This window comes from Prinia subflava, chromosome 11 (genome assembly GCF_021018805.1).
Source record: "Prinia subflava isolate CZ2003 ecotype Zambia chromosome 11, Cam_Psub_1.2, whole genome shotgun sequence".
Classification (NCBI taxonomy): domain Eukaryota; kingdom Metazoa; phylum Chordata; class Aves; order Passeriformes; family Cisticolidae; genus Prinia; species Prinia subflava.
In genome coordinates this window covers 24023937-24051515 of record NC_086257.1, presented here as the reverse complement: position 1 = coordinate 24051515, position 27579 = coordinate 24023937, and the positions used below count along the sequence as shown (strand labels likewise).

Sequence of the window (27579 nt, the reverse complement as noted above, 5' to 3'; positions counted from 1 at the left end):
GGGTCCAGCCCAGCACAGGGGATTTTTGGGCTTCCAGTGCCCGTGACCGGGCCAGGCTGAGCTTCTCTCCCACCAACACCTCCAATCCCTTTCCCTCCGGCCTGATTCGATCCGCTCCCTAACCAGCCTGGATTTATGCTTGGGATCGCTTGGGGCCGTCCGGACCCAACAACTGTGGAAATAAAGAATAACAATAATTTCTCGTACAACCAAAAAAAACCCCGTTACAATAGCTACCACAGCAGCATCAGCTAACATCCCAGCCACTCTTAAACAAAAAGAAGAAAGCCCAGACACGAACGATTCACTCCAATACCTATGGGGTATTTATACCGGGGTTCTGTGCGCTCGGAGCGGTGTTTCCTCGCCGCCAGCCGGCGTTCCCGCAGCTCCGAGCGCCGGAGCCGGAGCCCGGCCCCGCTCCGCCCCCGCCCGCCCCGCCCGGGGCCGCCCCGCGCCGGCGGCAGCTCCGGAGCGCGGGGGCGGCCCCGGGCCGGCGCTTCCCGTGCCCGGCGGGCAGCCACGCTCCGGGCATCCCTGACGCGGCCGCCCTCCGCTTCTCTCCGGCAGGATTCCCGGGAGGATGGCATGGATTTAGGCAGCGACGCCGGCAGCAGCCGCTCCAGCTCGGAATCCAACTCCAGCAAAGCCACGCCGTGCTCGGAGGGCAAGTCCTCGCCGTCCCCCAGCAGCCTGGAGCTGGCGGCGCTGGACGACTCGGAGGAGGAGGAGGGAGAGGAGGAGGACGGCGGCTCCCCGCCGTCCCCGCCGCGCTGCCCGGCCGCCCATGGGCGCCGCTGCGGCCCCGGCGCCGCCGCTGCCCGGCGCTGCCCCCGCCCGCGGCCCCCGCCCCGCTCGGACCCCGCGCAGCGGCGGCGCGGAGCGGCCGCGGGCCCCGGCGGGCGCAGGAGCGCGGCGGCGCGGCCCCCCCGGGACCCGCGGCCCCCCCGGGACCCGCAGCCCCCGGCCATGGACTGGGCAGCCCTGGAGCGGCACCTGGCCGGGCTGCAGTGCCGGGAGCAGGAGCGCAACTCGCGGGCCAGCCCCGCCTCGGTGAGTGGGGAGCGCTGGGGAGGGAGGGCGGAGCGGGGCAGTGCTCTGGGATGCTGGATCCCACCTGCAGGGATGCTGGATCCCACCTGCAGGGATGCTGGATCCCACCTGGAGGGATGCTGGATCCCACCTGCAGGGATGCTGGATCCCACCTGCAGGGATGCTGCCGGGGCTGGCGGATCCAGCAGGAGGATGTGGAGGTGCTGGAGAGAGGCCGGAGGAGGCCACGGAGATGCTCCAGGGCTGGAGCCCCTCTGCTCTGGAGCCAGGCTGGGAGAGCTGGGGGTGCTCACCTGGAGAGGAGAAGGCTCCAGGGAGAGCTCAGAGCCCCTGGCAGGGCCTGAAGGGACTCCAGGAGAGCTGGAGAGGGACTGGGGACAAGGGATGGAGGGACAGGACATAGGGAGTGGCTTTAAACTGCAGGATGTTAGATTTAGATTGGATTTTGGGAAGGAATTGTTCTCTGGGAGGGTGGCAGGCCCTGGCACAGGTGCCCAGAGCAGCTGTGGCTGCCCTGGATTCCTGGCAGTGCCCAGGGCCAGGCTGGACAGGGCTTGGAGCAGCCTGGGACAGTGGGAGGTGTCCCTGCCATGGCAGGGAATGAGATGAGTTTTAAAGGCCCTTCCATCCCAAACCATTCCATGGTTCTCCAACTTTCCTGGAGCATCCCTGGGCTCTGGTGGGGCTGTTCCCTGCAGCTGCAGGGATGTGGCAGGGGCTGGTGTTGAGGTGCCACCCTCCGGCTGTCTCAGAGCTGGGTCCCCTTGGAGAGGCCAGGGAATATCAGCTTTTCCCGGGCTGGGAGCAGTGCCAGGCTGGCGCTGTGTGCTCTCCTTTCCTGGGGGAAGGAACCTTCCCGAGGCCTGGGGTGGCTCAGGATGAACCCCCAGCGCCGTTTGACACAAACCCCTGTGAATCCTGGCCTGATCCCATTACTGAGGGCGGTTTGGGAATGGCACAGAACTTCTGAGCTGCAGTGATGTGAGAGGAACAAGCACTGCAGACACGCCGGTGACACGGCAGGGCTGAGGCTCTTCCATAATGTATGAATTCCAAAGGAATCCACCAAACCTCTCCTGGAAGCTCTGCAGGAGCCTTTGGATGCCTGAGGAATGCTGTGTGCCTCCCCAGCCGTACCCCGTGGCCTTGCCTCTGGCACACATGATTTTTTTCCATGATTTTTTTGTTGTTTAAAAGGCATTCCTTGCCCTAACTTCCTGTGAAGTCTCCTTGCTCAGGGAGGTGGGGATTTCCCCCTGAATCCTTGAATTACAACTAATTGGTGACAAATCTGGGTGGGTGCTGGGCAGGATGAGTAAGCTGAGGGATGAGTGGGACTGCTGCCATGCAGGGATGCTTTTTTCCAAAGCCTGAACGCTGGAGCCTCGGTGCCTTGAGGAACTGACAGGTAACAGCTTTAATTACAGTCATTTGTGCAGGAACTCAGCCTGCAAAAAGGAAAAAAACACACCAAAAAGGAAAAAAAAAAACCCCACCACCTCATTTTTGTGGTTTGGGAGCTGATTTCTCCAGCATTATCTGATCGGCTCTGCTGGCACTGCTGGAAACTCTTTGCCTCCAGGCATGAGCTTAACCAGGTGAGCTGTCACCTAAGGAATTCCACCCCTGTCAGGATTTTCCTCCTCCTTCCTCCCATTCCCTGCCACAGGCACAGAGGCTCTGGAGGGAATTCAGGCTGCCTCACGCCCTGACTTGTCCCGTGGAGAGTTGGGGTTGGGGCTTGTGCTGTGCAGATCCGGGGCTGGAAGGAGCCTGGCTGGACACCCAGATTTGGGCACGGAGGAGCCCAGGGCATGGAGAGCATCTCCCGTGGGTGGGGCTGAGCTCCAGGCCTCTTCCCTGCCAGGAGCTGCAGATGGGACCGTGCCAGTGTTTGTGGCCCTGGAGAGACCCTCCTGCACTCCCCAGCTGTCCTGGAGGCACCTTTGCTCCAGGATTCCCCTTCCCTTGGCTCCCAGGGAGGAGGAGGAAGAGGAGTTCCAGCTCTGCTCCTTCCACTTCCCACCTGGATCAGAGGGCTTCTGGAAAGGGCTCTCCTGGCTGCCTGGGAAGGGGTGTTTGATGTCCCCATGACACCCCCTGTCCCTCCCTGGCCATGCCTGTGAGCACCCAGCGTGTCCCAAGGGGTGTTTGATGTCCCCATGACACCCCCTGTCCCTCCCTGGCCATGCCTGTGAGCACCCAGCGTGTCCCAAGGGGTGTTTGATGTCCCCATGACACCCCCTGTCCCTCCCTGGCCATGCCTGTGAGCACCCAGCGTGTCCCAAGGGGTGTTTGATGTCCCCATGACACCCCCTGTCCCTCCCTGGCCATGCCTGTGAGCACCCAGCGTGTCCCATGAGCTGCATGGACCCAAAGCCTTCCAGGCTGAACCAGGCTGAAGTGAAAATCCCTCTTTTTATTTTTGTTTTCCCTGCCCTTGACATTTCCCCGCGGTTCAGTGTTTATAACAAACCCTTGCCTTGCCCTGCTGGAAGCCCAAGTGTTTGTAAACATGGGAATCATGGAGAGGAGGCAGCCAGGGAGCAAATACAGGGACAGGGACTGGATTGCTCTGACTGCTTGCAGGATACCTCAGGAAAAGGGGAATTTCACAGGGATAGGCCTTGGCTGGGGTGGGGGATCAGGGTGGAGGGGAGGTGTTTCCTAGGCTGGTTGCTGTTCCAGGAATCCGGAGAGATGTTTCATTGAGATGGTTTTATTGAGATGATTTATTAAGGTTATTAAAATCGCGTTTTTCCTGCTGTCAGGACCCGATTTTCTGTGGGTTTATCATGCCCCAAGTGCAGGCAGGGCAGGGCTCACCCCAGGGGGACAGGAGTGACCCCTCAGGGGCTGGTGTGGCCTCAGCTTTGCTGCTCCCTGGGGCTCTGCTCCTCTCCCTTGGATCCCTGCCTGTCCATCCCATCCCAGCACGGATTCAGGGATCTCTGCTGTCCCCAGGGCCGTGCTGTGCCCTGCAAGCCCACCCTGGCTGTGCCAAAGGACACTGGCCATGCTGGAGTCACAGGAGAAGGGAATTCCCACTCCTGAGGAAGCTCTACCACGGCTTTAGGAGGTTTTCCCAGGAGGATCTGGCTGGGTTGGGAATGCTGCAGCTGGACTGAACGAAAGCTTTCAGCGATGTGGGACCTTTGTTCACATCCGTGGAGCTGAGATCTGCCCTGAGTGGCTGCAAAGGCTGGAAAAGGGAATATTAATGATATTAATGCCATGGGAAGGGCTGTGTGCAGCTTCCAGGTGGGATTACATGGCACAGATGGGATGAGAGGGCCAAGGCTGCTCCCTCAGGGTGCAGACAGGGGTGACAGTGCCTGAAGAGTTCCTGCCAGGAAATTCGGGAAGGATTTGGTAACTTCTGCTGGGCACTGGCAGCCCCAGTGCTGAGAGACGCAGGGTGGGATGGCCATGGATGTGTCCATGGTGGATATTCCATATCCATGGCAGGCTGTTCCCGGGTGTGGGCTGGCTAGAAATGGAGAATATTCCTGTCTTTCTCCCCCAAAAAGGGTGAAATGGCTGTTTTTGGAGCTGGATTGAGTAGATGAAGTCTCCCCAAGCCTGCTGGGCTGTGTCAGGTCACTCTTGAGTTTTCTGGACTCCACCTAAGAGGACAAACCTCTTTCCTGAGGGCACTTAGTGCTTGGAAGGTTCACTCTGGAGATGCCTGGCTCTGTCTCCTCACCAGCTGCAGGAAGTCACTCCCCCCCATTTTTTTTACATTTTTGCTCCTTTCCTCAACTCCTGGCTGCATCCAAAGTGGTACCAAATGTGCCACGGGATGATTTATGGCCCTCAGGAGCCGTGGAGGTGCCGGGGAAGTGGCGAGGCTCCGCTTGCCGTGCCTCTAATGGCTCGAATCAAATCCAAATCAGCCTTAATGGCTTTAATATTCCTCCCATTGCCTCTCCGAGGATAATTGCAATCAATAGGATGGATTGGCTGGGAAGAATATCTGCAAATTCTGGAGTCAATTAAGGAAACACTGGCAGGAAGGGAAGCGGCTCAGGCAGCCTGGGCTGGGACAGGCTGGCCAGGAGGGAGGGGTGGAATTGCCGAAGGAATTTTGCTGCCCACAAGGCTTAGTGCTGGCAGTGCTGCTAAAAGCTCGTCCCTGCAGCTTCCAGGACTTCTGCAGGAGCTTTCTGGATGGGCAAGGATGTGCTGGAGTCTCTGCTTTATCTTTTCATCCCTGGAATATTCCTGCCTGTGCTGTGAGATGGATCCATGCTGGTTATCCCGTCCCTGTGGCAGTGAACCCAGGGAATCCCACGTCTGTCCAGACACTTGGACTCCTGCATTTCCAGTAGTTTGGGAAGTTAAATTTGTGTCCTTCCAGCTGCTGTGGTCCTCCAGGCTGTCCTGAGCCTCTGGAGGTGGGCACGGTGCTGCTGCTTCCCTGGGAGCTGCCCCAGCGGTGCCCGGCTGCCCATGGAGCATCCAGAGTCTGAACTCACCTTGGGGACCATGGAAAAACTTCAGGGCTGCCTTTGGAAGCAGCTGGAAACCTCCTGGAAGTGCTCAAAAAGTGTGGGAGTGGCGCTTGGGGCCGTGGTTTATCAGTGAAGACGATGGTGGATTAATTTTTGGATTGGATGATCTTAGAGAGCTTTTCCAATCTGATTCTGTGAAAAGATTTCAGGGTTAACCCCGGCTGTTCCAGAAGCTGTAGGATGGAATTCAGCGTGGACCACGTGAATACCTCCTTCTTGCCTGTGTCTCTTGGGAAATTTGAAACTAATTCAAAGCATGGGCTGCAACCTTGAAATCATTTCATAACTGGCCATGGGCAGGGCTCTGATTTTCCTGGGTCAGAGCAGCCAGAGTGGAAGGAGAAATGTGTGGACCAGCTTGGCAAGAGGGAGGAGAGAAATGGAGCCAACAGGAGCTTGCTGAAGCCATGTGGGAGTGTTGGTGGAGCAGGATTTTTGGGAATGTGGGCTGGGATCAAGCCCAGACCTTTGGGATAAAGCCTTGACCCACCTTGAAGCGCTGGCCTGAACATTCAGGGAGCAAATATTGGCTTGGAGGTTGTCAGTGAGTTGGTTCTCACTTAAAATAAGCATTAATTGCTTGATGGAGCCGGTCTGAAGTGTGAGTTCCCTCCTCCCCAGGGATGTGATGTGTCTGGGATGGGTGTGCTGGGAGCAGGGAACAGCATTAATGCCTGGGAGGAATTGTTCCAGCCAGGAGCTGTCAGTGTGGGAACTTCTGCTTCCCAAAATCCAGCTTGGGATTGGAGGAAATTGCATTTCTGTCATTGCTCAGCCAGACCTTCCCTGTCCACCCGACAGCTCCTGTCCCTGCTGGATGTGAGCACCAAACTCCACCCCAGGCACCTGGAGAAGGGAAATCCACGTTCAGGGAGGTTCTCCAGGGCAATTCTTTGTTGTGAGGCTTTGACATGGAAAACAAACCTTTTGAGTGGGAAAAATCTGTAATCCTGCGTTGTTCCAGGGTCCTGGGAGCGGGATGAGCTGCAGGAATGATCCATCCCAGCTGCTGGTGGAGCAGCAGAGCCCTGGACTTTGGCCATTCCCACCCAGCTCAAAGGTTGCCTGGGAGATCCCTGATCCTGCCCAAGCAGCAGTGCCATTCCCTTGGGAAAGCATCCAGAGGGATTTTCGAGCTGCTCGGTGGGAATTCCATCGATTGGAGGGATGGGCCTTTGCTGCTTCTCCAGCTGGGCCAGGCAAAACTGCCAGGATTAAAAATCCTGAGGAAAAACTTGGTTCCCATCGCTGGTGCTGAGCCTTTCCTTGGAGTGCCAAACACAAGGGGACAGCCCATGGATTCTGTGTGTCTGCATCATTCTCCTTTATCCCATCATGTGAATTCCTCCAGCTGATGGAGCCCAGTCGCTTGGTGAGTGAATGATTCCTGGGGGATGTGGAAAAGCTGGAAAAGTTGGATTTTTCTAGCACTAATCGTGGTGCAGGCAGCAGTGAATCTCCCTTTAATGTGATGCTAAGGGATTGTTGTTGTGATCTGGCCCTGTAAAACCAGTAAATTTATTATAAATGACTGGTTTTGGTGTTTGGGAATCACGAGTAGGAAATCCAAAGGATTTCCAAGGAGAGGAGTGAGCCTTTGTGGCAAGCAAAATTTGGAAAATCTCAGAACTGTAGGTTTGTGTTCGTTTTTTTTTTTTAATAGGGAGATTTCTGGAGCCTTGCACCCCTCCCCTAATTCTTCCAATTCCCACTTGAACCCAAGTGTCTCAGGTTGGAATAACAGCAGGCAGCAGGAATTTTGATTTCCCAGGATAATAATTATGTACTTAGGCAAATATTCCTTGCTTATTAAGTGGGATAAATGCAAGGCAGGGGGGGTTAATTCTCACAACGCCCTGTGCTGTGCAAAACCTGTTATTTTCCCTATGGAGGGAGAGGATGGACGTGCTGTGCCTGTGGGATGGGGTGACTGGAACACCTGGAATTGTGGAAAATCCAGGTGAATCCTCCTTGTGGAGGGGGGAATTATAGGCAGAGGATATTTAAAAACCAGAGGAAAAGGGATTTATTCAACCCAACCTCGCTGAAGATCTGCTGAGGAGCACTGGAAAACCAGGATTGTCCTGCCTCCAAAATGCCAGGGACCTCAGAGTTGTTCTAATTATTCCATGTGGTTTAAATATTGTTTAAATATTTAAAGATTTATTTAAATATTCTAAATAGTGTTCCAAATATCCCCCCCACCCTCACAGAGTTTGTTTCTGTGAGCAGCAGGATTGCCTTAGCAGTGATAAGAGCAGCAGGAATTGTGATTTATTTCCTTCTTCCTCTCTGCCTGGATTTAAGGTGGTTTGGATTTAACTGGTTGGAAATGCAGGTGCAGCACTTGATTATTTTATAAGGTTTGTGTAGAAACTTTGAAGAAATTGCTCAAAGCATCATTGCTCCTCCTCCTAACAGCAGAACATCAGGAAAATCAATATCAGTGACGTAAATTTGTGTCCCCATCTCCTCAGGATGTGCTGCAGCCCAAAGGAGCTGTAAGGGAGCATCAGATTTAGTGGGAAAAATGGACTTTTTTGAGGAGAAAACCTCTTGAAAGGATATATAAAATCCCAGTGTAATTCACCAAAGTTGGGTGTAATCCCCACTGGGAGGAAATGTGATTTCCCAGCTTCTCCCAATGTCTCACTCTAGGTATTAATTTAATTTTATAAAAATGAAGCTGTTTAAAATAATCCCATCATCTGTTCAGTTTGATATTTTCCAAGGCTGGACACCATGATCCAGGAATTTCTGTGGAATTCTGGGCACAGCCACACTGCTGAGGGGGCTGAGGAGAAGCAGAATTTGGTGTGTTCAGGCTCCTCAATCTCAAATAATTCTGCTTTTGAGTAGGAATTTCTTCAGTTAGAACTAAAAAGATTTAAAAATCTCTCTTCCAGCTCTGGCTCTGAAATCAATCCTGCTCCAGCAGAGCTCCCGTGGATTCAGTGGAAAATGATTTTCCCTCTTCCAATTATCCTTTCACATGAGGTGCTCCATAATCCCTCCTTCCCTGGAGGTTTTCCAGCTTTTCCAAGGCCTCAGATCATTTTGGGGCACCTCATCTTTCCCTGTGGAGCCGTTTGCGTCACCAGAGTGGGAGATCTTATTTATAGCCCCATCTGGGAGTGCAGCTCAGTGATCTATAGATCTCCCTTAATGAGAAAATCACAGCCAGGGCCATTTATTCCTGCTGGTTCCTCTGGAAATCCGAGAGGAAATAGGATTTCCAAGGGAAGGGAAGTGCCAGGCTGAGATTTAATCCTCTCTGTGGTGGAGGCAATGTTAAAAAATAAAAGAGAACTCTATTAAAGTGCTGGATCCTTTATGCACACAAAAGCTGCTGGTGTGCGTGGCCCACGGGGATTCCAAATGCTTTTAGTGAGTTATTAAAAATTGAATCCAAACTTTTTATTCTGTGTAATTCCTATATTGGATTTATTAAAGAGGGATTTGGGGAAATAGCAGCGTTCTGAACCAGGGTCATCCTCTTCTCCGGCTCCTTGGCCTGGCAGGTGTCTGATGATCAACTCTTCCAAGGAGTTCAGAAGAAAAATAATTGTGGGAATTGTTTTTCCATATGGAATTCTCTGCGGTTGCATTTGCATGAATACATAATGTCCGAGCTCTTAGCATTTTTCCTGGCACATTCCAGCCAGCCTTTCCTTTCTTCTGCTGCTCTCTCATCTCCTGATTCTTGGTTTAAAAGCATCTTTTAGCTGGGCCTTGCAAAGATCCAAGAGGCCTTTTCCTGAGAGGAAGATTCCCAGCTTGGGACTTCCCTGGGCTGACCTGGGAGCAGCAGGGAAAGATCCTGCTGGAAAAACACCTCCGGGACCTTTTCCAGGGATCTGTTTGTGGGAAGGGCAAAGTAGGTGAAAATCAGGGCATGCTCCTGAAAACCTTGGCTGCAGCCTTGACCCCCTGTTCTCCTGGAATTCCTTTGAATCCGTCCTCAAGTGACCAAACTGGCCGATAATTCCATATATTAATAATATTTAAATGGCTCAGAATAGGTGCTCAGAGCTCAGCCAGCCCTTCTCCCTGCTCAGAGCCTGCAGGAATTAGACCTGTTCCCGGGAAATACCAATCCAGGCTGTCCGTAAATCACGTGGATGAGGGTTCCCCACATTTACACCAGTCCCCGTGTGCCATATTCCATATAAATAAATATATTTTGCCAGATGAGTTTGGCAGTGCTGATCCTGGGCTGTTCCCATCCCATCCCTCTGGCGTGGAGCAGAAATGTGTGTTATTCCCAGGAAACTGCTGCTGTTCTGGGATAGCTCCAGTTCTCCATTTCCAATCCCTCCTTCCTTGTTATCCGTACGTTTCATACTCCTGGAATGACTGGGATGTGGAATTGGAGTTGGTGCTGCTCAGGAGAGAGGCTGGAGAGCTCCAAAAAGAATTCCAGGGGCCTCTACAGCCCCTGGAAGGGAGTCAGGGGAATTCTGGGGGTCTTTGGGATTTCTGGAGGCCTTTGGGAATTCTGGAGGCCTTTGGGAATTGTGGAGGCCTTTGGGAACGCTGGAGGCCTTTGGAATTCTGGATCTCGGAGCCAGTGCTGCCTGGAGGATCCCACACTCTGCTTAGGGCCCTGTTGGTGGCTTTTAGTTACTCTGGGCTTTGTGTTGAACCAAATAAATCCAGAAACAACCCAGAGCAGTCCGAGGCCTGGGTCCAGCCTCGCAGCTTTCCATGGCCAGATTCCCGAGGGAATCCAGGGATGAGGTGTCAGTGAGGCTGCAGCTTCAGAAGAGGAATTTGGTTGTTACAGGAAGGGATATGCAGGGAAATCTGTAAGCACGTGACTGGTGGGGAAATAACAGTTTCCTTCAGAATAAACTTTCCCCAGGGAAAGCCACCGGGAGCATCCCTGTGCCTTGGACACGCTGCTGCTGCTTCCAGCGTGGAGTGAGAATTCCTTGGACAAGCTGAGCCCTCCTGTGCTCCCCAGCACAGCAGGGAGATTTAGTGTGTCCCTCCGAGCTGGAATTCCCTGCTGTAGCAGCCAGTGTTCCCATTGCCACCTCCTTTCCTTCCCGTGCCTCAGGGATTGGGTTCCCCATTCCCTTTCTCCATTTTCCTGACAATCCAGCTGTGCCAGAGGTTCCAGAGGCAGGCTCAGCTCCAGCACAGCCTGAGCCACCTCTCCCTCCTAATCCCTGTTCTGTGCCTGTGGCTCCATCCCAAGATAAAACTGCATTATTGGTGCTCATCCCAGTGAATCCTCTGGGAGCGAGTGCTGCCTTTCCTGGGAATTCCTGCCACCAGGAACTCCATGGCTCAATCTGATGGTGTAAATGGAAAAAAAAAAAAAATCCCAAATCCAACCTCTGATAACTCCTCCCGTGCCTGTCTGTAAAAACTGGCCCGATTCCAGCAGACACCTTCAAATGAACCACCCGGGATCTCCATCCTGTGCAAAGATCCCAGGAAAGCTGAGGGAGCAGGAAAAGCTGCAGGCTGCCAGAGCAAGAGGAGAAGAATGTCTGAGGTAGAACAGGAGAAGGGGGAAAAAAAAAGAGATTTAAGAGCCCCGAGTTGTTTTCTTGCTCTTATATGGTGCTGCTGTGCCACCAGCAGCTCCCTCGCTCCATGACTAATGAGGCTCAGCTGGGATCCACCCTTGCTTATCCTGTTATTTTTAGCTTTTTCCAGCCTCCTGCTCGCTGTGCCTGCCCTGTCTTATTTAAAATACCGAGTCTGCACTCAGTGGCTGTCCAGAGCAGGCAGGAATGGGATTTCTCATCCCTGAGGGAATTGTTTTTGGAGCTGGCAGTGACACCCATTCAAGAGGAATCACCTTTGTGACCCAGGCAGCTCCAGACAAGAAGATTCCCTTTTTTCCTTTCTCCCAGTGACCCTGGGGTTGGGAGACAAACTCCAGAAATCATCTTTATGTTCACCTTTTAAAGGCTGGGAACTGAAAATTGTCCTGGAGCAAGAGCAGGGCTTTAATGAGCCCGGGAGAGCAGGGATTCTATGGAAATGTCACTGGGGTGGGAGCAGGGACAGAAATCCCACATCCTCTCCTTAGCAGCCATTAAGTTCCTGGTCTGGGGCCAAAAGCCATTTCTGGATGGAATATGAAACCCTTTGAATTGTGGCAAAATCCCTGGAATTGCAGGCTGGCCATGCAGGCAGAGGGAACCGAGCTGATTTCAATCCATTCATTAATTAATGAGTCCTGAGTGTGGAGTGTCCATTGCACTGCATCTGCATTTATCCAGCTACAGAAATCAAACTGTGTTTGCTCCATCCTTCCCAAAACCCCTGATCCCAGCAGGGTTTGAACCTCTCGGATTTGGGGACACTTGGGTATTTTCAGGAGGCCCCTCAAAAAGAGTGGATTTCTGCCAGAAACTTTGGACTTATGGGCATCGGCTTTCAGAGCTGAGGGAAAAATCCCCTTCTATTTTTGTCCTGACCATGACTCAGAGGAAGATTTGTCCCTGCAAAGTCACTCCTTTTTTGAGGAGGCATTTAAAGGCCGCTGCTGTCACCTGTTTGGCTCAGGATATATTCCTATTTTTGGTGTTTGGCTCTGTTTAAGAAGACAATTTTTCATTCCACATCTACTTTGTAGCATGCTGTGTTTATTTTTTCAGCCTGCAAGTCCCAGTCCTGGGCTTTTGCCACCCCTTTTGCAATTAAAATTACAAAATAAAGCCATAAAGAAATGAGGCCTCTCAGCTGTTCCCACCAGGAGGCACAAAGGGAATAGAAAAGGATGGATGGGCTGGAAATGATAACAGTGGGATAATCCCATCCTCATTCCCAGATTTTGCCCTCTGGCTCAGGGCTTTATTTATAATTAATAACTTGATTTTTGTTGTTGGCTGAATGCAGGGCAGCACACTGGACATACCACAGTCAGGACTAATTAATTAATGAATCCCCTGTTTTTAAATCAGCTTGGGCTTCCCTCAGCCTGCAATTCCAGGGATTTTGCCACAGTTCAAAGGGCTTCATATTCCATCCAGGAATATTCCCCAGGCCAGCAACTTAAGTGTTGAGTAGGAGACATGGAATTTCTGTTTGTGCTCCCAACCCAGCAAGGTTTCCAAATAATTCCTGCTTTACCCTGTCCTTCATCCTCAGGGAAAATCCCCTGTGGGGCCATTTTTCCCCTCTTGGAAAAATCCATTAATTCCTCTCCCTGCTGCTGTTTTAGTGGGGCTGGAGGGGGCAATTTTGTATTTTTCAAATCTCTTTTCAAATATACCAAATTTATATTGGAAAAATGAAAACGGACCAAATAAATGAGAGAGGAGAGATAGGAAAATTTGGCTTGATGTGCTGCCCATGGATTTGAGCAGGGCTGATAAAAACTCCTCCTAAATTTGTTATTAGGGATCAGATGAGGGTGTTAATTATGGATCACTTTTAATGATTTGGGTTTGTTCTGGATCAGTAAGGATACAGCTGAAACTTTGGGAATCTCTTCCAGATGGGGTTGGGAGTGGATGGGTGCACCCTGCTGCTGTCAGCATCGCTCAGCTCAGCCCAGCTTGGAGCAGGAAATGGGATTTGGAGGCAGATCTGCTTCCCTGGAATCCCGTGCGGGTGTGGCTGTCCCGGCTGGCAGTGCCAGGATGCTCCTGGCACAGGGATGAGCTCGGGCACAGCTGCTCCAGGCAGGGACACTCTGTGATCCTCGGGGCTGGGAGTTCTGTGGAACAGCTCTCCCTGCCCAGGGTTGGGTGAGGTTTGATTTGGGTTCAGCTCAGGCAGATCCCACCCAGCCCCATCCCTCTGTTTCCCGGGAATGTCAGCTCTGTGTGTGCCAGCCAAAACTGGGGAAGATCGTTTGGAGCTGGTGGAATTTGCTGCAAATCCTCTCCCAAATTGTGCTGCAGAGAGAGGAATATGTGAATTTATTGATGCTCGGATGAAACCTGATTTTTCCTGCTAAAAAGCTGGTGTTCTCCATAGATTCTGCACACTGGGAATGCTGCATTTCCAGATGAGCTGTTGATTCCTAACAATAGAAATAAATCAAATTGCAAGGAGGCAGCTGGAGCTTTTCTCTGCTGTCTCCCCACACTCCTGAAGTGCTGGAGATAAATTGATGGAGCCAGGGAATGGTTTAGGTGGGAAGGAATGTAAAGGTTATCCAGTCCCAATCCCTGCCACAGGGACACCTCCAACTAGCCCAGGCTGCTCCAAGCCCTGTCCAGCCTGACCTTGGGCACTGCCAGGGATGGTGAATCCTTGGGAAAATCCATTCCAGGGCCTCACCATCCTCACAGGGAAGAATTTCTTCCCATTATCCCATTTAACCTCTGGCAGTGGGAACCATTCCCTGTGTCCTGTCCCTCCATCCCCTGTCCCCAGTCCCTCTGCAGCTCTCCTGGAGCCCCTTTGGGCCCTGGCAGGGGCTCTGAGCTCTCCCTGGATCTTTCCCTGCTCCATTCCCAGCAGTGAATCCTTGGTGGGCTCAGACCTCACCGTCAGAGCTCCTCGAAATTCCCTTTTAAGCACTTCTGATCCAGCTTTAGAAATTGTCCAACTGAAAATGAAGCCTGTGTGGTACCATTGAGCCTTCCTGGATGGCTTCCATGGAAAAATCTGCTTGTTTTCCATATGTTTGGTGGCTTTTATATCACTGGAGAGTTATAAATACTTGGGTGGCTTAAACGAGTCCCTGCAATTCCCTGTGAAGTGTTTGACATGGGAGGAATCAGGAATTGCTGTATCCTTCTGCTCCAGGTTTTTAGGGAAGGGAAAATCCTGGTTTGGTTGTGTGTTTTTATCCCAAATCCATCTCTGGTGCTTCAGGGGGGGTTGTAAAGGTGCTGCTTATAAAGGACTCCGGAAAATTACAGGGAATTAAAAAAGCCATGGAAAAGGGAAGGACTTTGGGTCCTTAACCTATTGGAGGTTTATTCCCACCTGGAGCAGAGTAACACATCCAAAGTGAGGGAAAACCCCTCGGCATCATCTCCCTTCAGTAAAAACAGAATAGTGCAGAGCATTATCCATGGGTGTAATCCAAACAAATACTCCCCTTTCCAAGCAGATGTCGAGTATTAACTGATTAAAAATAATCGCTTTTTTCTTTATTTTTCTTGCTGGATTTAAACGCAGGGAAAGCTTTAGCTGGGCTTAAAGAGGAGCTAAATCCCTCACTCCCAGGAAATCATCAGCAAATACAGCTGAAATCCCGGGATGCTGGATATAATTCCTGCTTCCTACAAGCTTACTGTGCTTGGGAAGCCTTGGGGAGCCCAGCAGGAGCATCCTGCGGGGCTGGACTGGGGCTTGTTCCCTGTCTCTCCCTCTGATGGGTGTTTTCCCTGAGGATCCTGATTCCCATGGAGCTGCTCCAAGGGCTGGAGCCCCTCTGGAGCCAGGCTGGGAATGTTCCCCTGGAGAAGGGAAAACTCCAGGGAGAGCTCAGAGCCCCTGCAGGGCCCAAAGGGGCTCCAGGAGAGCTGGAGAGGGACTGGGGACAAGGGCTGGAGGGACAGGACACAGGGAATGGCTCCCAGTGCCAGGGATGGATGGGAGATTGGGAAGGAATTCCTGGCTGGCAGGGTGGGGAGGGACTGGGATGGATTTTCCCAAGGATGCCCCTGGCAGTGCCCAGGGCCAGGCTGGGCAGGGCTTGGAGCAGTCTGGGACAGTGGGAGGTGTCCCTGCCATGGCTGGATGGGCTTTAAATCCCTTCCAACCCAAACCATTCCACGATCCTGCAATACTCTGAAAACTGAGACAAAACATTCCCAGGTCTTGAGCTCCTCCCTGATTTCCACCTGCTCCATGGTCCAGCTGCGTATTTATTCTGGGATTTGAAAAAACAACAAAACCACGAATCGAGCCTGGCTTTTGTTTCAGCAGGGTGGGTTGGGCAACACCAGCCTGGAAAATAAACCTTCCCAATTGATAAGGCCCCTCTGGGAATGCCTGTGGGCAGGAAAACGTTCCTGGGGTTTCCATGTCTGGGCTGCCTTGCTGCTCTCCTGCTTTTTTCCCTTCCCATTCCAAGGTTTGTGGATGAAGCCCTTGCAGCTGGGGGGGATCAGGCGCAGAGCACGACACGAGTGTGTAAAAATCAATGTTTGGGACAGTGGGAAATGCCAGAAACCTCGGGAAAAGGGCTGGATGTGGCTTTGCTGTGAGTAATAACCCGGGATCCCTTCCCTCCCTCCCTCCCTCCCACGGCTCCCAGCCCCGGGAATGGGAGGGATCGGCTTCCCTGCCCAGCTGTATCCTTTGAAGGAGTGTTCTTCCCAGCGGGAACGAGGAGGGGAGAGCCGATAACCTCCCTGTGCCCCTCCCTCCGCCCTGTTAATGATTTCCTTGGAGCTGGGGCAGCCAGGGAAAGCACAAAGCCTGGGAATTCCCTGCCTGCCTTGGCCACCTCTGCCGCTGGAGAGGGACAAGGCTTGGGATGTGCCAGGGGCCTCCCATGGGCTTAAGAATGAAAAAAAAATCCTGAAAATACAAGCACAGAGGCAGAAATTCTCTCTTTCCCCCAGAATTGGGGATACCGTGTGTTTCCTCCTTCTGTAGAGGAATATTTAAGGAAATGCCATTGTTTCACTGGAAGAATTGGGGTGTCTGGTAAAGCTGGGTTTCCTTTCCCTGTGTGGCCGTGGGCAGGGATGTGCTGCTGTGCCGTGGGGTTGAATTCCCTGTGTCCCTGAATTCTGTGTCCCTGAATTCCCTGTGTCCCTGAATTCCCTGTGTCCCGAGGCCCTGTGGATACGCAGGAATCAGGCCTGGCTCGTTCCTGGTGCCCACCTCGCCCCCAGGACAGGCCCTGTGCCAGCAGCACCCTCCCAATCCCTCTGGAGCAGCCCTGGAGGGGTTTGAAGGGCAGGGTTTCACCCCGGTGTTGTGTCACCCTCTGGAGGTGTTCTCCAGGGATTTCCCAGCCGCATATTCCTTGTCCAAAGCTGGTTTGGGGAAAGCTTCAGGAAAACTCGTCTGGATCATCTCACAAGTGGTATCAGACACCTTAAATTAGGGGGTGATTTGTTAAGAAACGCAAACCAGGCAGGGCAGGCAGCCCCTGGGTTTCTTTTCCCCACTGGAAAGGGGCTGGTGGGGGCCCCAGGAGCTTCCCACTGGATTGTGGCTCCGTGGAAAGCAGCAGCCTGTGTTCATCCTTCATCCAAGAGCATCGCTTCCCGCTGACCCAGCTGGAAAACTGCCAGGAACCTTTCCCTCCCTTTAATCCCTCTCAGCTTTAATCATTACCTGCCTGCCCACCTCCTTCCTGCCGAGGAATGCAAATGGAGCCGGAGCAGAGGAGCAAATCCAGAGGTCCAGGATAATTCCTGGCCCTTCCCACCTCTGTGGCTGGCTGTGTGTCCTGTTCCCTGCCTGGCACAGGTGACTCCTGTGCAGCAGGTGGACGTGGCTCTCTCTGGGATGGTTTTTCCAAAGGGAGAAGCTGCGGATTCCTGCGGGGATCCACTGCAGGGAATGGGGAGGTTGGCATCGAGCTTTGGGTCACCACTGGAATGAGGGGGGAATTGGGAGTTTTCCTTGTGATGCACAGGATAAATGGGATTTGAGTTGATGTAATGCACGGAGCTGCTTTTAGCTTGCCACAGATCCTTCTCCAAACAAAGCCAAGGTTATGCAGCAAATTGCAGAGTGGGGATGGTTTATTTGGATGAATTTTTGTTTTGATGTCTGCTTGAATGGGATTCTCTTCAGATCCAGGAAAAACCAAGGATGACTTCACCCTCTCTTAAAAATTTATGCAGAATATATTAATTTTTTTCTTTTTAAATGAAGTGTCTTTATATTTTTTTTAAGCTCTCCTGCTGCAGGGGAGGGAGAGCACTGGGGAGGAGGGTCTGGGGGTTCTGTGCATCCGTGCCCCAGCTGCACAGGGACTCCAGGGATTCTCCATCCATCCTCCCACAGCTGCTCCAGCCTGTCTGTGCTGGTGGGAGGCTGGGGCACGGTGATGATCCCACAAAAGCCTTTTTTCCTTTTTTTTTTTTTTTTTTTCTAGAGGCACATCTGGTGTGGGGGAAATCAAATCCGAGCTGCCCTGAGCAAGTGTTCCTGGGTTTTAGTCATGTGAATCCCTGAACAGCTGGGCCTAGGAGCAGGATAAATCCCTGTTTGCCGAAGGGAAGGAGGCACGGGATTTCTGCTGTTCCCTGCCTGCCTGGGAGTGCTCAGGGTGTGGTGTGAGCCCACCGCCCTCGCCCTCTGGGTGTTTTAGTGCCCTTGGATGAGCTGTGTCCAGACAAAACAAGGATTGAAAATGACATTTGGTGTGTCCCGGCCCTCCAGGCGCGGCCAGGGCCAGACTCCTGTCAATGTTGGGGTTCGTGTGGTGGTTGGAAAAGACCCCCAAGATCGCCCAGTGCTCGCTGAACCGCGTTCCCAAGTGCCATCCCCTCGGCTTGTGAACCTGTCCAGGGATGTGACTCCAACACGGCCCTGGGCAGCTCTTCCCGTGTTTAACCCACCCTCCAGTGCAGGGATTTTCCCCGATATCCAGGCTGGGCCTTTTCCCCGTGTCCCCCGGCGTTCCCTGCCCGCACCCGGCCGGGGGCGCGGCAGGGCCGGGCCGAGCTCCGCTCCCTCCCTGCCGCCTGCAGGCGGTAAAAATAACCGGGAATGTAGGGCAGGGCCTGTGCCAGGAATTCCCGCGCGGGATTCCCGCGGCAGCAGCACGGGGAAGGTGTCCGGAGCTGTTTTTGGGGCTGGTTCCTTTGGGTGCCTCGGGCCGCGCTCCATCCCCGCCGGGCCGCTCCGGGGGGCTCGGGGGGGTCGCACCTGCGGCTGCCGCAGCATCGCCGGGGCCGGGGGGGCCTCCCCGTGCCCGGGGGGCTTTGAGGGATTTTTCCCCTCTCCGGGAGAGGAGCGCGGCCGCAGCGGCCCCGCCCGGAGCGGAGCGGGCGGAGGCGGCCCCGGCCCGGCCCCCCCGCGCTCCCGGGGCCGCCGCTGCGCAGGCGGAGCAGCGCGGCCGCATCCATCTTCCCTCCTCCTCCTGCTGCTGCTGCTGCTGCTGCCTTCTCCCCATCCTCCTCCTCCTCCTCCCCGTCCTCCTCCTCCCCCGCCGGGGCCGCGGCGGCTGCGGGCGCTGCCGGCGGGGCGGCAGCGGCGGATGATGCACCGAGATGGTTCACCAGGAAAACTGCTCCTACCAGGTGAGGGGCGAGCGCGGCCTGGCCTCCAGCCCGGGCAGCCCCGGGCCACCCCCGGCCATCCCCGGCCGGAGCCAGCCCCGCTCCGTGCCACCCCTGGGGCTGCGGCAGCGCGGGGCTGCCGCGTCGGGTTCGCTCCGAGCATCCCGGGGTTCGCACCGAGCATCCCGGGGTTCGCACCGAGCATCCCGGGGATCGCACCGAGCATCCCGGGGTTCGCACCGAGCATCCCGGGGATCGCACCGAGCATCCCGGGGTTCGCACCGAGCATCCCGGGGATCGCACCGAGCATCCCGGGGTTCCCTCCGAGCATCCCGGGGCTCGCTCCGAGCATCCCGGTGTTTGCACCGAGCACCCCGGGGCTCGGCAGGCAGGGCAGCCCCGGGGCTTTTGTGCTCGCCATGCGATGCTCGGAGGCGCCGCGGGGCCGGGGATGCGCTGCCCGCATCCCGCTGCCTGCCCGGGCCCCGCTGCCTGCATCCCTCCGTCCCGCTGCCTTCCTGCCGGGATAAAAGCGCTCCCTGGGAGCCAGAGAGCCGCGGGGGCCGCAGTCCCGGAGCCGCCGCAGAGCAGGGATGGCTTTTTTAGACCATTTCCTGCGCTTCCCACATTTCTGCGAGCGCAGGGTGGTGATTCACGGGCTGCGGTCCGCTCCTGGCTCCGCAGGACCGGGGATGGGGGTGGCTGTCAGCGCATCGGGCCGCCCCCGTCCCCGGGGGTCCCCGTGTTCGGGAAACATCGGAATTGTTTCAGTGGGGGAATTGAGAGCTGGGCTGGGCTGCGTTTGTGGCTTTATTTCCCTCTGGGGAGAGGATGGGTGCTGTGGGTGCACCTGCACGGGAAGCGGAGCACTGGGGGCTCCGTGGCACAGTTAGGGGCTCGATGACTCAATGGGGGGCTCGATGGCACAATTAGGGGCTCGATGGTTCAATTAGGGGCTCGATGGTTCAATTAGGGGCTCGATGGCTCAATGGGGGGCTCGATGGCACAGTTAGGGGTTCGATGACTCATTTAGGGGCTCGATGGTTCAATTAGGGGCTCCGTGGCACACTTAGGGGCTCAATGGCTCGATGAGGATCTCGATGGCACATTTAGGGTCTCAATGGCACAATTAGGGGCTCCATGGCACCGGCCGATTATTAAATGCACCGACATCCGTCCCTCGGGCACGGCGATGCTGAGAAATGCCTTTGCCTACGTGCAGTGAGGGGGTTTTGGAAAACCCCCGTTCCCAAACATTCCCAGAGCTGGACCCTCAGCAAGCAGGGCCTTGCCCAGGCCAGCGCCCCATCCTTGTTTTTCCTCCATTCCCCTGTTTAATTCCAACTTCAGGCCGTGTTTTCCAACAACATATCTCAAATGCAAAATACCTCACCAAGGGAAAAGATACGAAGCAGAGAGGAGCTGAAACGATTTTTCACGGAATATATTCAGTCTAGCAATTCTGCAAGTGAATTTCCATTTCTAACCTCTTTGGAAAAAAGATATCCTGGGGTGGTTTTTTTGTTTTTCCCCCCAGCCTTTCGATTTCCCTGCAGCTCGGAGCCTGTTGCTCTGGACAGCCGGGATAAATGGTGCCATTGTTCGGGAGCAGCGGATGTTTTCCCAGCACACTCAGGAACGCACGGGTTAAAGGTTGGGCATTGTTTCCCGGCTGGCAGCGGCTCCGGGGGGTGGGATGATGATGATGATGGTGATGATGATGATGGTGGTGATGATGCCGAGCTGCGGCACAGGCCTGGCCAAAATCCCTGGGTGTTACTGCGACAGCGCTGCCGCCTCTCCCTGCTTGCGTGCCCTGCTTGTTTGTGGATTGGTTCCTCTCCTCCAAACCCGTAAATATTAGAAGGAAACCAGCCAGAAACCACGCAAATCCTAGGGAAAAAAAATCCAGGGAAAGATCTTTTCAGTTCAAATCTGTTTCCAAACCTTCCTAGGGTGCTGCAGAGATTAAGAGCAACCCCAGCCCCCTCCCAACCCCATGAACCCGACGGAGTTTTAATCCTTTTGTGGATGGCAATCCCGGGCTTTGGGATCACGCTGGAAGCCAGCAATGATGGGATTTCGGTGGCTGCCCGGGGGAGGGGGTGGCAGTGTTTAATCTGCTCCGCTCCCTCCTCACACCCCTTTTTTGGAGCTGTTAAAGAAACTAAAAATAAATCAAAGAGAGGAACAAGTCGGCACTTGGGAAAACTTCAAAACGGGTTTGTTTTGAAGGATTCCAGCAGGAAAACTCTGACATGCCTGGGGCACGGCTGGGCCACCAAATCCGTGGCAGGGAGGGAGCTGGGAATGGGGCAGGAGCTGAGGAAGAGGAGGATCCTGTCGTGTTCCATTCCGTGCCTCAGATCCCCGATTCCCCCAGGAGCGAGCTGTCAGTGCTGGGCTGGGAAGTGCAGGTGGCCCTGGGCTCTCCTGGGGTTTGGATGTGGCTGAGTCAGGAGAATTCCTTGGATTCAGGCTGGATCTTCCATGGTCTGGAGGCTCCAGCATCTGCCATCTTTTCCATGGATGCATCCTGGAATCAGGCTGGATGCTGCCACTCTCCGTGCCATGGACTTCTCTCTTAATTATGCTTTTCCTTTCCTTTCCTTTCCTTTCCTTTCCTTTCCTTTCCTTTCCTTTCCTTTCCTTTCCTTTCCTTTCCTTTCCTTTCCTTTCCTTTCCTTTCCTTTCCTTTCCTTTCCTTTCCTTTCCTTTCCTTTCCTTTCCTTTCCTTTCCTTTCCTTTCCTTTCCTTTCCTTTCCTTTCCTTTCCTTTCCTTTCCTTTCCTTTCCTTTCCTTTCCTTTCCTTTCCTTTCCTTTCCTTTCCTTTCCTTTCCTTTCCTTTCCTTTCCTTTCCTTTCCTTTCCTTTCCTTTCCTTTCCTTTCCTTTCCTTTCCTTTCCTTTCCTTTCCTTTCCTTTTATATTTCTATATATTTCTTTCTATATATTATTTTCTCTTTTTTCTTATTTATTCCAATTTATTTCCTTATATCAAACATCTTATTTAGGCCTCCATAATTCCTCCTGCAGTCTGACCAGGAAAACCTTGGCTGGTGCCCACTGAGTGATGTTTTGTGAGCTCCTGAGCCCACATGGAATAAAAATCCGGCGTGCAAATCCAGGCTTTAGCCCAGAAATAAAGGTTTTATTCTGCTGTGTGGTTCAGCTGGGCTTTACTGGCCCTCAGCCTCAGCCAGGCCTTTGTAAATCTGTATTTTCAGCAGGGCCTGACAGATCCATGGAGCAGTGCTGGGCTCCTCAGCCTCTTCCTGGTCTAATCCATGTTTTTACCATCGCTGTACGAGTGGGTGATGTGTCTAAAGGATGGATTTTTAAATTTCTGATTAAAAGCAGAGAATTCAGGGGCACCCAGTGCCTGTGCCCGAGGCAGGAGGCTCCCAGTTGCCCCTGGGAACAGGATTTGGCTCCGTGTCCTGGCACAGGCAGGGGCTGAGCTATCTGCTGGCACCAGGGTCGCTCTGGAGATGGTTCCAGGCTCCACACGTGCGAGGAAAATTAAAGAGGAGAAGAGATCTGAGGAGAAAAGAGATTTTAATGGCTTAGAGATCATCTGTGGGGTGGGGATCTGTGGGTTTTCCTGAGATGTGTCCAGGTGTTGGGGTTGACTTTCTCTGGCTGTTTTTGGGAGGTGCTGGTGCCACTTTGGATCAGGCTGGAAGGGATGAACCATGACCCCACCCCTCCCAGGATCCCAGTGAACCCCAGAGCTCATCCATAAAATTCACGAGCTCAAAATACAAAGCACTCATTAAAGAAATTAAAATAATTCATGAGGTTTCTTTGGTTTGATTCAGGAGGGGTTTGGAGGCTCCAGAAATCAGCTGACATCACCTTTGTCTTTACAGTGAGTGCAAATTCTGGTGGCAAAATATAACTCCAAGGGAGAGGCCTTGGGGGAAACCTCAAATTCTGTGAAAATCCAGTGTGGAAAAGCTGGAGATGTGCTGGCCTGGCCTCTTGCCCGTGGAGAATGCTGCAGGCTGGCACAGCTGAGGAGGCTCCGTGCCACTGCCCCGCGTCCCACAGCAGTGACAATAAAACAGAGCCTTTGTTGGGGACCTCTGAGGCCTTGTTCACACAGAGATCCCAAAAAAAGGCTCGGCTGAGTGCTGGGAAAGCACTTGGCGTGTGCTAAAGCTCAGGGAAGAATCACCAGAGGAATGCCCAGCTCATCCCTACATTTTATAGACCTGCAGCCTTGTGCTGAGAAGGGAGCAGTGGGAGAGGTTCATTCCAACACTTGCAATAAAATCAAGGTTTTGTGGAATGGAGTCACAGAATGACAGAGTAATTTGGATTGAAAGGGGTCTTAAAACCCATCCCAATGGGCAGGGACACGTCCCACTACCCCAGGCTCCTCCAAGCCCCATCCAGGCTGGCCTTGGGCACTGCCAGGGATCCAGGGACAGCCACAGCTTCCCTGGGAAATCCATCCCTGGGTCTCCCCACCCTCCCAGGGAGGAATTCCTTCCCAAAATCCCATCCAACCCTGCCCTCTTCCAGTTTAAAACCATTTCCCCTTGTCCTGTCACCCATCCTCTTGTAAAGAATCTCTCCCTGATAGTTCTGGCAGCTGGAGCTTCCAGGATCCTGGGATTTACCTCAGCCCCCTGAGTGCTCCATGCCCATGATTTTGGCAGCTCAGAGGGCTCTCCTTGAACTCTGCTGGGAATTCCTGGGGTTCCTCTCCTCCCTTGGGATCCAGCGATATTTGGTAGCTGATCCCAGCAGGAAGGGGGAATTCCTCTCCCTCTGGAGCTCGCCCCAGCCCTGAGGGGGATGTCAGTGACTCCAGCAATGCTCTTATGCTCAGGAAAGGGGAATTTTGCTGCTTTCTTGTCCTTGAGCCATCGAGGCGTGTTCCAAGCACCCCAAACTGGCCGTGCCCTATTTCCTCGCCTCACACAGGGATGATTCCAGCACTTCCATGCCCATCCCGGCGTTCCTGGCAGTGGTGGCTCTGTGTGCTCCCATCCCAGGGATCCCCCAGCTGACCTGCCCCAGATTCTGCTGCTCTGAGCTTTCCCTTACTGCTGGAAAAGGAAATCAGGCTCTTCCCCCTCCTGCATCCCTGGCAGAGCTGTGCCCATGGGGAGGGATTGGGATCTGCACTCCTCGGGCACTGGTGCCAGCACAGAGCCTTTTTTTGGGATGTTCCAAGCAGAGGGACAGTGGTGGCTGTGGGTCAGGCAGCACAGGGGCTGAGCACCAAAGGGTTTGGTCCCCGTGCTGAGACAATCCCCAAATTCCTTTCCCTTTTGGTAGCCCAGATTTACATGGGCCCTTCCCAGCAGGGAGGTGCCCATCCCAGGGGAGCAGGTCCTGGCCCCAAGTGTGTACCCAGCCGTGGCTCCAGGGGCTCCCAGCCGTGCTGCTGAGGCAGGGTTGGGAGTCTCCCCGGCCTGGAACAGCTCCTGGATGCAGGATTTCACCGGGATCAGCTCTGTGGTATCAGCCCAGGGAATGCCCCATTGTCTGCAGAGCCCTGGAGCATCCCAGGGGGGCAGGGCAGAGGTGAGCCGGCCTGAAAGCTGGGACAGGGATAAAACATCCTAAAATCTGTGGGAGACAAGGGTGGAAGAGATTCATTTATGTTTCTATTTTTAGGGTTGTGTCACTTCCTCCCCTCAGGGGTGGCTTTGGTGTCACTTTGCAGGGGTGGGCACAGCCAGGGTGGGGACACGGGGACATCCCCAGTGGATGAGGGTGGGCAGAGGATGCAGCAGTGTCACAGATCAGGAGGGGACGCTGACACATCCCAGGTGGCTCCTGGCCACCACATCCTTCTTTGTTTGGGATTTATTGTGTCAGGATCCATCGTGGGCTGGGAGAGGAAGTGGATTTAGCAACGGCAGGAAAGGACACAATGAGTCAGCGGCGGAGGGGAACTAAAAATAAGGAAATATCCAGAGAACGACTTTGTTTCATTTGGGAATTACAGTTGCAAAGCACCATCCAGGGATAAGAATGGAATTAAACATTTATTACTGCTGGTTTTGCCCTGAAAATTCAGAGTAGATTCATGCTGGGATGCATCACTTGGGTGTTGTTAGAGCTGGGAATTGACCTGGAATTTGCATTTGGGGTGGAATGCTGTGAGCATGGCTTGGATATCTCATTAAACATCATAGGGCAATTAAAATTCTTTATTTATAGTTGTTTTGCATCAAAAAATCAGGATTTTTCTTGCTGCTGTGCCAGGTTTGGGGGAGAAACTGTGGCATAATTCCATTTACCTGAGGATGCCTTTTGGGAATTCCTGCCCTGAGCGTGAGCTCTGCCTCTCCCTGCAGCTGATCCAGGCAAACCTTTCCTGCTGGGATGGAATCTCAGCACGGATCTGTGCTGGAGGGGTCAGAGGTGGCCTTGGGAAGCTCGGAGATCCAGGCAGGAATGCTGGAGGCAGGGCTGGAAGCTCCAGGTTTTCGGGCTGGGGGACCCCCCCAGGAGGCAGGGATGGAATTTTGGGGATCCCCAGGCTCTCCACACCCACAGGATGGAAGCAGGGTTAGGCTGGGTACCTCTGTTGCTTAACTGCGAGAAATGTAGGGGGGTTTGCACCTGGAAAAGCCGATTTAGCCAGGGAACAGCTCCTCGCTGGTGGGTTTGGCGTGGAGTAAAAAATCCCGTGGTTCCCATTGCTGCCGCTCCTGTGGTGGGTCGGGACCCCCGGGAACTCCCTGGGATAACTTCCCTGGGGAAAAACCCCGGGAGGGAGACAGCCCCTTGCTCCCGGGCCGGCAGCAGTGCCAGGCCGGGATTTTGACATCAGACACCGGGATTTTTCCTGCCCTTGCGGAGCCGCCGGAGCTCGTGGTTATTTTTATCCGGCGCTGGCAGTGGCTGGAGAAGGACGCGGCTCCCCAGCCCCGCTGAGCCTCCTCTCCCTGGGGCTCCCTGACTTTATTTGGGAAAACCAAGGTGCTCCGGGACAGCCGAGAGGTGCTGGAGGAGCATCCCGGGCTGTGGAGCGGGCCCTCGATCGCAGGGAGGCGGCCGGGCAGGCAGGGCACGACTGAGATGTCCCGGGCTCGGCAGCGATGCAGCGGCCACGGCGGGAGCCGGCAGCGAGCGGGATGAGCCGGGATGAGGGAATGGGTGATGTCATCGGGAAAGCGGCCCCGCCGCCCGCCGAGGGCAGCTATAAAAAGGTAAAGGGACAAAAAGGGACAGAAAGGAGCCTTTGTGTGCCACCGGGCAGGCGGGAATGCTGCGGGAATGCTGCCCGGATCCCGCCCAGCCCGCTGGGCTTCGGGGGGCTGCAGCAGGGATTTTAAAATGCAGATTTTAATGTGCAGCCTTGCTCCCTCCTTGCTTCTGTATCTCCTGATGGTAAAATACCAGCAGAAGTTTCCAAAGGCACTCCCCCACCTGGAAACCCCCGGGATTTTAAGGTGTTTTGTGACGTGACTCAGGAAGTTTGACTCGGGTTTGCATTTACCCCAGGAAGAAAAAAGGAGCTAACCTCACATTTTCTGTGATTCTATGTTGTTTGTAAATCCCAGAATAGCCCCTGTGCCGTGCAGAGATAAAATGAGACGCTGCCTGTGGCTCTGGGACTTTAAATATAGTCCTGGTCCTGGGCTGGGAATGACAGAGCCTGGCAAAAATAGCCCTGGTGGCCTGGCCCAGTGTCCCGGTGCTCCTGCTGGTGTCCCTGAAGTGTTTGGTGCCCGAGGATGGGTGGGGAGGGATTGTCCCCTCTGCTCCCCTCTCCTGAGCCCCTCCTGCAGAGCTGGGCCGGGGCTCCAGCAGGAGGACCTGGAGCTGCTGGAGAGAGCCCAGAGGGGAGCACGGAGCTGCTCCAGGGCTGGAGCCCCTCTGGAGCCGGGCTGGGAGAGCTGGGGGTGCTCCCCTGGAGAGGAGAAGGCTCCAGGGAGAGCTCAGAGCCCCTGCCAGGGCATGAAGGGGCTCCAGGAGAGCTGGAGAGGGACTGGGGACAAGGGCTGGAGGGACAGGACACAGGGAATGGCTCCCACTGCCAGAGGGCAGGGCTGGGTGGGAGATTGGGCAGGAATTCCTGGCTGGGCTGGAATTCCCAGAGCAGCTGTGGCTGCCCCTGGATCCCTGGCAGTGCCCAAGGCCAGGCTGGGCAGGGCTTGGAGCAGCCTGGGGCAGTGGGAGGTGTCCCTGCCATGGCAGGGGATGTGATGGGATTTCATCTCCCTTCCATCCCAAAGCATTCCAGGTTCTGGCCGTGCTGGCCTTTCCCTGGAGCCATCCTGCCATTGTGTTCCCATGCCCAGGCCCAGCTCAGGTGGCTGCTGCCCTTCCGAGAGGGAAGGTCGAGGGGAAGGAGGAAAACATCCGCCCCAGATTGTTTTGTTTTCCCCTCAAAAATCAAAAGCAGCTTTTTGTTTAAAATCATTGTGAGAACTGAATTGTCCTCAGCTCTGCACAGAGCATAAACACTTTTATTTTTTGAGTCTGTGCCAAAATACACATTTAATTACCATGGGGTTATGTTTTCCTTGGAATTACCTTTGCATTTTGAGGATTTGACCCACTGTTCCATCTATGCCAGATCAGAATATTTGATAGTCAAAACCCTCCTTGCTGTTTCCCTTCTCCATTTATATTTTTCCATACCCAGCTCTGGATTTTGAGTGCAGCTGTCAGGTAATTTATCCACAGCCTAACATCCAGTTCCCTCAGGTATATTTTATTTCTTAGTAACTGCTCCCCATTTTATAATAACAAATAGGATTCTGGATTTTTTTGTGGTTGTTAGGCTGGGCCTGGCTTAGAAAATGGGATATTCCCACCTCATTCCTGGGAGCAGAGTTATTGAGAATCCTCAGTAATGACCTGGTGGAGAAAACAAATTGCACGTTGATTAAATGTACAGATGTCAGCCTGGGAGCAGTGG

General features: G+C 54.0%; 1 protein-coding gene across 4 annotated transcripts in view; it reads left to right on the top strand.

Annotated features, from left to right (window-relative positions):
• The window catches only part of SCHIP1 (schwannomin interacting protein 1), a 44956-nt gene that overhangs the window by 8761 nt on the left and 8616 nt on the right, over window positions 1-27579 (top strand). The window contains exon 2 of one of the 4 annotated variants that reach the window (XM_063408457.1): window positions 571-1053. In XM_063408457.1, coding sequence (XP_063264527.1) covers window positions 571-1053 — 483 coding nt within the window. Of the gene's footprint in view, window positions 1-303; window positions 1054-18282; window positions 18707-25339; window positions 25862-27579 lie in introns of those variants that run through there. The other 3 variants (XM_063408456.1, XM_063408459.1, XM_063408458.1) reach the window with 3 other exon arrangements.